Source organism: Thalia democratica, unplaced genomic scaffold (genome assembly GCF_965202585.1).
Source record: "Thalia democratica unplaced genomic scaffold, ktThaDemo2.hap1.1 HAP1_SCAFFOLD_624, whole genome shotgun sequence".
Taxonomy (NCBI): domain Eukaryota; kingdom Metazoa; phylum Chordata; class Thaliacea; order Salpida; family Salpidae; genus Thalia; species Thalia democratica.
The window spans coordinates 32,479-44,078 of record NW_028139633.1 but is presented as its reverse complement, the minus strand read 5'-3'; the positions used below and the strand labels follow the sequence as shown (position 1 = coordinate 44,078).

The 11,600-nt window shown below is 29.4% G+C and overlaps 1 protein-coding gene across 1 annotated transcript; it reads right to left on the bottom strand.

Moving 5' to 3' along the window:
* Positions 1-5,875: 5,875 nt before the first annotated feature.
* On the bottom strand, positions 5,876-9,865 carry LOC145846780 (histone acetyltransferase KAT8-like). The gene is made up of 7 exons (XM_082953396.1): positions 9,835-9,865; positions 8,883-9,444; positions 8,540-8,755; positions 7,845-8,117; positions 7,320-7,566; positions 6,837-6,989; positions 5,876-6,153 (listed from the first exon to the last, which is right to left on the bottom strand). Exons 1-7 carry the CDS (start codon positions 9,863-9,865, stop codon positions 5,911-5,913), a joined length of 1,725 nt encoding a protein of 574 aa, XP_082809522.1. The 3' UTR covers positions 5,876-5,910.
* Positions 9,866-11,600: the final 1,735 nt, after the last annotated feature.

Sequence of the window (11,600 nt, the reverse complement as noted above, 5' to 3'; positions counted from 1 at the left end):
CAACCAACAGTTGATCAAAATAAATTATACTATAAACCTTATTTAAGTTAGCTTTTAATGAAAGTTAAAGAGCTGTATTTATTTAAGCTTTAAAACAATGTGTTTTTTTACTGTTAAAGTTTAAAATATTGTAAACCAAATATAGGTATTTATTCATACTTAGACGTACAAGTTGTTTAAAGATTTCATTTATTTAAAAAATAAAGCAATAACCAGGTTCTTAGACAACAACGTGGACCAAACGTTTTGAGTGTTTTTTTTTTCGTTCAATAAAGAAAAACAGGTTCAATTTTATTCATTACTCAGCAAGATATTACTGATTACTAAAATTTTGATCAAAGTAATTTTCTATATATAAACTCTCAAAAACACGTTTAGGGAATAATTACAAAATACAAATTTATGAAGCACATAGAAAGGGCTAAAATTATTTTTTAGGCTTTGATCTAGTCGAATCATAAACAAAAATTTAAGGTATAATTGAAAATTATAATGGAAAAAAATCCAAATAACTTAAGTTAACTGGTTATTCGAATTTAAATTTACTATGTACTATGTACTATAAATTTAAATAAGTTTTGCATGAATAAAACTAAGCACAACTATAAAGATAGAAACGAGTAATGTTTTAAACAAATTATAAACGAATAAAACGTTTTTTAACCTATTAATAAACAGATATGCCGAAAAAATTTATAGTTTATAATTAAACTGAATAAATTTTTCAGTATGTTTATTTTCTTAGTTATAATAAACAAGCTCATATAACTTCAAACATACATTTTACTCGAAAAAATACCAAAGTAAGTATTTAATCTTAAAAATTACACACTTTATTACTTAAAATGGTTATAATGTGTGTAGTTTAACTTGTTGATGTTTAGAAACATATTTAAACTTAGCTTTACTATAAAACCGTTAATCTTTACTTAGTTTGAAAGTTAGTTTTATAGCTCTGAACTGTTTGTAGTTAACCTGTTGCTTGAGTACGTATTCTTAACACATCGACTAATTACTTTACAAAAAAATAACAAAAAAATTATTAATTTTTAAATTTTTTTACCGCTAGGTGTCGCAAATCCACGAGATTGCACCATATCGGTTTTAGAAATAAATAATTAAAATAATTTACTGGTTTTTCCACCACACGATGTCGCTGTTTCATACCTCCACGTCCCCTCCTCCACCCTTAAAGCCTAGCCAAACTCATACTGAGCCAAAATATTTTTATTCCTGAAAAATACATTCTACGTAATATGCACTTTCAAATGCATTTTTCACTTTTTTCTATTTTTTCACTTTATTTTGTTACTATGTAAACTAAAGTAAAAAAAAATTCAATACCTAACTAAAATTTTATTCCTAGTAAGTCTTCATAAATTTATTACAATTTATTACAACTAATTAGTTGTATAAACAATATGGGATACTTGAGTTAATAAAACAGAATAGTTATATTATAATTTATAAGCACATTAATAAGATAATTTTTATTAGTTATTTTTTTGTTTTTATTTTTAATATAACTGTTACCATTAACCATTACTCTCGGTCAATAACCCTTTTTTAATTAATTAATCTTTTTCTTTTTTTTATTTTATAATTTTTTTTTACTGTCGCCCAATAATGACCCTCTGAGCAAAATTGTAACTTGTGAAAATTGACCCCTGGTGCAATTTTATCTTCTTTTACAATTTTGTCTTCATGCAAAAACATCTTAGTGCAGTTTTGTGCCCTTGTGTTATTTTGTTTTAGGGCAATTTTGACCCGTTCCCGTGCTAATATTTTCCATTTTAAGTGTTTGAAACTTCTTAATTTTTTGTCAAAAGTTTTATAACTAATTGTCAAATAACTAAACTTTGTTTAACAGTAATAAAGTTACAAACACACAATCAACAGTATTTTGTATCTTCAAAGTAGAAATAGATGATCATACTGACATGAATACTTGGTGCTATAGTTTCCTTTTCGTTGGTCACTGCCGGTACAAAATTATTAAACTACTCTATATTGAGATTATATATGAGTCTTAATGTGATTAGCTTCGCAAACTTGAAACCAAAGTGCACTTAGGAATAATAACAAAGTATAAAAATTCAGGATAGTTTTTATTTTTTTGATTTGCAATAAGGGTTATCTTAAATAAATATACAATAGATTCTAACTTTGGCTGGATATTTTTAAATAACAATCTTGTGATTTATAGAGTGTTGTATATAATAATGTAAACACAGGGTAGTTACACACTCAAAGAAACTCAGGGAATTTCAAATTCAGAAAGTCTCAGGTAGTCTTTTGTTTTAGAATTATTTTTTAGTGTCCATTTCTGTGTTTGTTGCTAATTTATTTGTTGTAGGTAGTTTACAAAGTAGTTTAAAAAACTTCTTTCAAGCACTCTTACAGTTACAAACGTACAATCAACAATATTTTGTAGCCAAAAGTAGAAATAAATAGTTTGTTTCTTTAAGAAAACTATGTCGTAAACCCATTAACCACTGAAATAATTAGTCACAATCTGACGCACTAGACCGCTCGGCCATCGTGACTTTTATTAGATGGAATATTTTGCGTTTTATGTTTAGTAAACCAAAAATAAAATATAAAGTTCTGGCTTCCCGAGGTATGAAATACAATAAATTGTTCAAATAGTTCTTTCTTCTCAATTCAAAAATAAGCTTATAAAACATCAGTTAACAAAGAAAAATTATAAGAACCTAATAAATGTTTTTTTTTTGAAATCAAAATTGAACAAGTAACTTAATTAGCTTTTTAATTAAAACATACCTGGAACACAATCAGGGGTATCAGTACAAACTTCAGTACAATTTACTAAAGTTGCAATAAATCCGACTGAAATGAGTACTTTAATAAAAGTAGCCATTATATAGCTCAGCTAATAATAAACAACCTGTAAAAAAAGAGCCCAAGTTTCAAACCTTTAATGTTGTCCAACTCAAATTAATTATCAATTTGAAAAAAATACTTGTACTTTTAAACTTCACAAACTGTACTAAGGTTCTAATTGTTTTATAAAGACTTTTTTATTTTTAAACTGCAGTGCTGAAACTTAACATTTTCAAAACTTATAAACTACTTTTTTATCATGGAGCACTTTAACTTGAAGCTAAAAGTGAAAAATACGATTTAATTTCAACTAAATATATAAATTTTGGAAATTAGAGTGAAAACAACATATGTTGTTTTTCAACTAAAATAAATTATGTTTTTAGCAACAATAAATTCAAAAAGCTAACATTTTGAAATAAAACTTATGTTGTTTGTTTTACATTATTGAACAGAGCTAAATTTAGATAAAACAGACAAAAAAATATCACAAGCGACTTGACCGCATTGCTGAAATATTTTGTTTGTTTTTCGCTACACACTTAATTTTAATTCTTAACTTAAACTCTTCTTATGATTTGTTCAACGTTTAGTTCAAACGACTTAATGATTTATATTTTTCTTTATACATTAGCTACACTTGTAGTCTAGTATCTTAAGATGTTTTAAGTACAAGAATTATTTTTATCAACTACAATTTTAAAACTTAAGGTAAACCATTTACTTTATAAACAGGTAAACTCTTTTAATTTTTTTAAATTTCAGATCAAAATAAACACTAATTATTTATTATTTGTTAGTTACAGAAAATTTTAGTTATTAACTTTTGCATCAAAAACATATCTGCTAATAAAATGCTTTTTACCAAAACATTTTCTTGTGACCAAAACTTTTTGATTTCGTAGCTTGGAGCCTGCAACATTATACTTTCTAACAAGTTTACATTTAATTTACAGTAGTAAATACTAAAACTAAAAATAATTATTAAAACTTCATACAAGCTATATTGTACTACTTTTCGTAAAAAGTTTTAGTATACTTTTTTGGATACCTTTTTACGTCTTGTGGAGGACGTGTCAAGAACATTTCTGCAGAAACAACTTTAAAATAAAAATTTTTAATAACCAAAACTTTTTTCTTTGTGGCTCGGATTCTACCAAGTTGACCTATTTTCAAACTTGCATTTCAACAAAATTTAAGTAAACCCAAAGCTGAAAAAATTAATTTAAAAATACTTAATAAACTGCTTTGTTTTATAAACTGGTGATAATATCAACTTAGTTCAAATGTTTTTGCTATTCATCAACAACTCCAGAATATCTAGTGAACGTTTCATACTATGACCACATGGCCCGCCTTTTGGGAAACCCTGCTTTAGAGTGTATCTAAAATGGATTTCAAGCCTTAACAATTAAAGCATATCTAAGTAACAGATGTTTTAAGAAAATTTTAATCTAAAATGAACTAGTAGAACTTTAAATCTTAAAACATATGTAAGAAAATAACATTGTTCAAGAATTAACTTAATAAACACTGAAAAGAATAGTTAAGTTCAACTCTAGAACTACATCTGAAAGATCTTGGCTCAAATATCTCTAAACATTTTCTGCCGCTGGTTTATATATCTCTGTCATAAATTTAAATTAACGTTGCATCAGACAACTTGTGATTCAGTTAAGTGATTATATATTAATTGATATTAAACTTAATTGAACAGTAAGTGAAACCGGTATTCTATTACAATACAACTAACCAATGTGTTATTTTAAGGTTTTAATATTATTAAGCTTTCTAAAACTTAGTATGGACCCTTCATTTTATTTTATTTATTCATATTATAGTCAAGTACAAATGTTATTTTTGAGGGGTACGTATATAATAAAAAAGAATTAAACAAGTAAAATTGAGTGTGTTAGAGAAATATAAAGTAGCCTGTTAGTGTTCTTAAAAAAAGTTCAAAAAAAATTCAAATGTTTATTAAAAAAAAATTAACTTGAAAGAACTAATGGAAGTTTAATTTTAACTTACCTAAGTCATTTTTATTTATAGACCAGAGGTCAGCAGATTTTATAAGTAATGGACAAGATTAACCAGAAAAAGTTTTTCCTGACTGTTGTTATACAGAAAAGTTTCACTCTTGTTGTAAAAAAAATTAAAAGCTTATAAATAGTTATCATAAAGTTTTAAATCACTGAAGTTATCGTTTAGTATGCATTTTAAAAACAGAGGGTTTTTTGCTATAAAGTTTGTACTATACTGGCACTTCGTATTGGAAGTGCGTACCTAGTTGGCAGATTACTGCAATTATAAAGCATTGACAACTTTAAAATATAACGCATCATACTTTGGTCAGCAATTTATTCAAGTTTACAAACTAAATGTTCATTAAGGCACTATTATTTTTAACTGTGCGAAAACTCAACTATGATTGTTTTATACAAAAAACACATTATATTCAAAATTACTTTAACATTAAGTAAAATATATCAATTATTCGTTCTTGTCTCACTGATAATGGTGTTTAAATTTATTCCTAAATCAAATAGTGAGTTTGTATACAAAATTTAAGTTTTCTAAAAGAAAACAGCTTTTATAGAAAAATAAAAAACAGCAAAACCAGAATATAACAATAAACAAACACAAAATATTATCTAAAAAAATTAACAAGTTGTTTAGGCCTGAATAAATGAGTATCGACACAAATTGAAAATATGTTTAATGCTTCAAACAAATACAAGCTTTGGTTTTAAATAAAACTTATAATTATTTAACCAAAAACAATAGAAATTACAACATTAATTTTATTCTTAAACTCTAAAAACAAAACACCGTTCAGTAAACTCTATTTTGCTTAAACTCTACAAACTATAAACATTATATTTAATCACTTTAAATCAACATTTATGATCCTCATATACATTATACAAAAAAAATTTAAACAAAGTCCTTTACACAAAAACTCCCCTTCAAAACTTAAACCCTACAAACTTTGTATTTAACCACTTTAAAATTTATCGTACCAAGAAAAGTCAAACAAAGTTTTTCACTTCCCCCAAAAAATCCCCTTCAAATTTCCCCTTCCGACCTCTTCCGGTCCATGGCCCTCTTGTAGGCGGTGACGGCGGGCGCCACCCGCACCGGGTACGGCTTCCACTTCAGACACTCGATGTCGCACGGGATCTTGGGGTGGTGGGGGATGGGGTGCTGCGCGTTGGCGTCCTCTAGCGTCTTGGGCGTGAACGAAATTGTGTTTTCTCCTCTCGTCCACTTGATCATGTTGAAGATGCGCAACGTGTACACTATGTCTTCCTGATTGTAAAAAATATCACAAAGTTTGAACGTTAAAGTCTGAGATTAACATATTATAAAAAAAATTTTCTGTATATTAAACTTAGGTTAAATTTTTTTAACTTGATGTATGTTTGCATCCACGTTCACCTTGAAATAATGCTTTTATTTGACTTGTTACTTTTAAATATTTTTGAAATTATATTTTTCGTCGCAAATAACTTTATTTTCAGAATATTAGGATTAAATATATAAATAATTATTTCAAATTAATATTTTAGTCTAAACTGCTTTTACCCTCAGTACTACAGTTTTGAGTAGATACTTATTAAGTCGTATGGATTAACTTCAAAAAAGTTAAAAATGCACTTTTTTGACAACTCTTCTATTAATTTTTAAATAAAAGTACGGAATACAGGCAGTATGGTTAAAAAATGAGATTGACTAGCACAGTTAAAAATTTGTAACTAATAACTTTCATCTTTATCCATTCAACAAACTATTTTTTCATAAATTAAATTTTTACTAACGCATACCAATCAAAACAGTCAAAAATAGACAAATACCTTCATTATGCAAGTCTTTACAAATGTAAAGTAATATGTTAAATGGTAAAACTTAGCTATCTTTAACACAACTCTAACTAAAATCCAGCATTTTTTTTATTGAAGCTAAGTTGATTCGGGTATTAATAAGTCAGTTACCTGAGTCATGCAAGTCTCTTTGCTCAACTCCTCGATGGTCGCGTCAGGGTTCTCGTTGAGGCACTTGAGCAGGGTGTTCTTCCAATACTTCACGTAAGCTGCCTTGCCCAGGTCCGAAAGCGGAGTTTCGGGGGATCCTATCTGGCCTCTTATCTGTCAGTTTCGTTGAAACGATTAGTTAAGTAAATACTATAGTGGACAGAAAACACTACTGTTTTTTGAAAGTTTTTACTGAAATGCACTCAAAGGAAGATATATACATTTATGACTGATAAACAGCTTTATTGATAATTGTTTTGCATAAAAAATTAAAAACTTCTCCTTTAACTTATTTATTTAAATTCTTTAGAATATTTTACTAACAAAATATACAGTTATTTTACAAGTAAGTACACTACGTTTTTAACTTTTTTTACTTTGAAATAGGGAAAACTAATCATTACTATTTGCGTAATTGATAGACCATATAAAAAGCCAACCAACCTTTGCGAACTCGTAGCTGAAGGATATGAGGAACCTGCCGTAGCCTTTGAACAGGTAATTGGGCAGAACGCAGATGCAGGCCAGGTTGTTCTTGGAAAACTTCTCCTTGCTGAAGAAGCCTGCTATGTGGGCGCCTTGCCGATCGACCACGGTCAGCACGTAGAACTGGAAGTTTCCGATGTCGTAGATGGCCGTCTTGTGGTCGATGAAGAACTTGCCCAGAAGCGTCAGGTTCGTGCAGTAGACTCTGTAGAGTTAGGCGATGATAATTATTTTGAAAATTATTATTTTGGTTTAAGAAACTAGATGTTAATTACTTTTTTGAAATAATTTCATAGAAAGATATGTATTTATTTTTAACATTGTTTTTTTGGTAATTCTTATTATATAATTTCCTCAATTTATAGTAAACAAAAACCATTAAACTTATATAAATTGCATATACTTTACTAAATATAATCACATTCAAATCCTTGTTTTAACAGACATAGTAAAGTAAAAACAACTTATAATTCAACAACAAACTTGTGAAAGAGCCCGTCCAGCTCGTATATGGAGATGTTTCCCCTCCGGTAGATTTCCCTCCCCTCCGGCTGCCTCCTCCCGCAATCGTGACGTAACAATGCGTCGGGTCGGGAGAAGTAGACGAGGCAGTACTCGCATATGAACAAACGTTCGCGGGTGCCGTAGAAGCCGGGGTAGGGGGAGTAGTACCACGTGTCTATGGTGTGCCTGCCTATCACTACCTGGTTCACGTACTTGATCTGCGTCCGTTTCTCGTGCTCCACCTCCGCTTTCCTGTTTGTGAAATTAATCGGATTTAACAGGTTGGAAGTTTTGCTTGATTGAATTATAAAACAATCGTTTTTTTTTTTGTGATTTGTTTTTATTGTACAAGTAGGTGGTCCGAAATTTGAAAGACTGTACACAAAATTATTAAATTTAAATTTTTTAAAGAGTACCACTACAGATAATAGAATAAAATATTTTTTCATTAGCTAACAAAAATTACATGAACGTTAAAACATTCCACAACAAGTTTTTTAGGTTGTGAATATAACAGTAGTGCTCACAACATTTTTTTACAACCGACATGATTATACATTTACAATAAGACTACTGTACCAATAAACTTTTATAAAAACCTTGTACAACCTTATAAAAGATAACTTTGAAAAAACGAGAAAACCCAAAATCAACTTTTTCAACCAATTAAAAACCTGGTGGCTTCGTCCATTTCCTCGAACTCGGTCACCGACATGGTCCTGATCTTCCTGTGTCGCGTCATCCTCTCCTCCGCCTTCTGGTTCTCCTCCTTCAACCGCATGATGTCGTGCGAGCTCACCTGCCGGCTGCTGTCCACCTTGTCCCCGTCCACCCACTGGTCCATCCTCCTGTCCAGGCCGATGCAGTGCACGTAGAACTGCGTTACCGACCTATATTGGTTGAATTGTTATACAAAATTTTACGATAAAAATAAATGCTTTTGTTGTATTTTTTTTTTATGATTTAATTAACTTTATACCTTACAAAAAAAAGTTTGAAAATATTTTTAATGTCCACCTGTCGTAGGGGTTCTGGCGAGCGGCGAACACCTCGCACGGCAGCACGCTTCCGTTCTTCGTTGTGACGTAATACTTGCCCGGCAACGTGATCTTGTCGTCATGGTACCTGATCCCCGTGGGGCTCTCCGTTGGGCGGGTGCTCAGCTGATGTCCTTCTGGTTTCTCTTTTAGTTTTTTATCCGGCATTATTTGCGACTCGGCCGAGTAGAACGAGCCGTCTGACGCTTGCTGGTGTCCCTCGTAACGATCTTCGTGGCTTTCCTCTCGGTTTGGGGACTTTTCCAGATCTTGAAGGACTCCTCGCGCAATTTCTTCCATTTCAGCTAGATTTTCCTGGGGAAAGGGTATTTCGATGTTGGGAAGATCTTCCTGGATCGGGGTCTTTTCGAGATTTTGAAGGACCGGGAGTTCCTCCTTGTCGGGATCGTAATCGTCAGAGTCGGAATCTGTCGAGTCGTTGGACTGCGCTTCCATCATCTCGTTCTGCAGCCATTCTTCGTCTACCTCATCGTCTACTTCGTCGTCTTCCTTGTCGAGAATATCGCTCAAGTTGTCGCTTTCTGCCGTTAAGAATGCGCCTTTTAATTGACAACAAGAAAATGAAAAAATTTATACATGGGTTTGTCACAGTTATTCATTACTATACTACTGTGAACATTCTTGTGTATATTGTACTAGCTTATTTTATAAAACTATAACATTTTAATATGCTTAAAGTAATTACAAAAATTTGAGTAAAAATATTAAATTTATAATTATAAAGATAATCTTTATTTGTAAAAATTAACATCGAACACCGATTAGCAGTTTGCATTAAATAAGTACCTCTGATTCTAACTAACCACTTGAAAATACTTTAAAATAAAAAGCAGATAAAAAATAAGGACTTAATGTAGAACTGATTAGTTAATACGGCAAAATTAAAAACAACTAGATCCCTGACGACATACTCTCTGCAAAAATATTTTCCTTAGGCGACATAATAATAACATAAGTTTTATTGTTTGAAAATTGAAATAAATTCTGAACCAGTCAATTTCTCTAGGAAATTTTTGAAACTAAATCATATGTGAGAAAATTTATTTTCACCTTGGTAAGATTTTATGTGACGTAATAATACAAAAGCTCTTACCAGTTTTGAAAAACTTTGTGAAAGTATATTTTTACTACACTAGTTACTTATTAATAATAAGTTAAGCAAACAAGGTTTTATATAATTATTGTGCATGTTACTTTAATAAAAACTCAGCAGTAATACGCTAGAGGATAATAATTCAATATTAACTTTTCATTTAAACAAACCATTAACATTCTATTAATTACAGTTTTAGTAATTTTTTTAATTTTTTTTCAGTTAGAATTATATATTGAACGAAAAAAAAGTGCTCAAAAACTTGGTACAATGACTTGTAGTACGAAAAAACCTTTCAGTTATCGATTCATACACCAGGATAATGTTTAATGTCATGTACAGGACAAAGTTAAAGTTTTTTTTAGCTTTTCTTTGACTCAAAATTTTACTACATATGAAATTAATTTAAGCCAATGTCAGTCAAAGAAAGTAAAATTGTTTCAAACTGAAAATAAACAACCAAAGTATTAATGGACTTATGTCTATGATCCACATCTTAAAAATATATTTTAAAGGTTTTTACACTTTAATTTTTGAAAATACAACTTTTTTACTGATTTTATATATATAAAACTTCAATTACAAATCAAAAAAGCAAAAGAACCATAAATTACACTATTTATTTAAAAATATGACTATAAAGTTTACTTAGTTTTTATTAAAGTTTTAAGATATATTAACATACTCCAGTAGAAACAAGATTTTACTGTAAAGTTATACTTTTAATGTTAATTTCTTAAGTGATATTATCTTCATTAGTGCCAACAAACAATATCGCAAATTTAATTCAGGTAGTTAACTTTTGTAACCTTAAATACACTTAAATTACCTTTTTAAATACAAACAAAAGGTTAATAGAACTTTTTCTACTTTTAAAACTTCATACCGAACTAAGTTTATTTCATGTTTAAGCTAACTTTGCTTAATATTTGAAATAAAGAAGGTTGATAGTTTTACTCATAAATAGTCTAATACACTGAAATAACGCTGTATTAGACAATAAACCATATTTTTACAACATTATGACTTTAATTAATGTAATTAGGTTTATTAGAATAGCTTTTATAAAGGTTTATAATTGATACATCTAAGATTTTACTTAAATGAACACTAAACAGCTTTCAGTCAAAATCTAGTGCACATAAACTTTGTATACAAAAGCTAAACTTTAACAGTCTTGTACACCTATTGTTATAAATAAACTATAAAGCTACAATTTAACTAGTAAAGCAATTTTACAAGGATAGGAATATCAACTGACATTAAGCATATACTAAGAAAATATAATGCTAGACTGTTCAAACGTTAAAATAAAAATTAAAACAAACATCATTTAGTTAAATCAATACTTACAAGGCTTTACAAACGTTTTCGTTGTTTCAATTATTGTTATTGTTTATTGAACGACAAAAAACACGCTCAAAATGTTTTACCCTAGGACCTGGTGTACAAAAAACCTTTCGGTTATCAAGTCGTACATCAGAACAGTTTAGCATCATGCCTAGGACAATTTGTAATAAAGATAAACTAAATTAAATTAATTTATAAAAAGCTCATTTACATACACAACACAGATAAACTTTA

Coding starts and splice junctions, on each gene's coding strand:
- LOC145846780 (XM_082953396.1), bottom strand. CDS start 9,865: ATGTCGCCTAAGGAAAATATTTTTGCAGAGA. Junction 9,445..9,834: donor GGAAAATATTTTTGCAGAGA/GTATGTCGTCAG, acceptor TCTTAACGGCAG/AAAGCGACAACTTGAGCGAT. Junction 7,567..7,844: donor CTGGACGGGCTCTTTCACAA/GTTTGTTGTTGA, acceptor CTAACTCTACAG/AGTCTACTGCACGAACCTGA.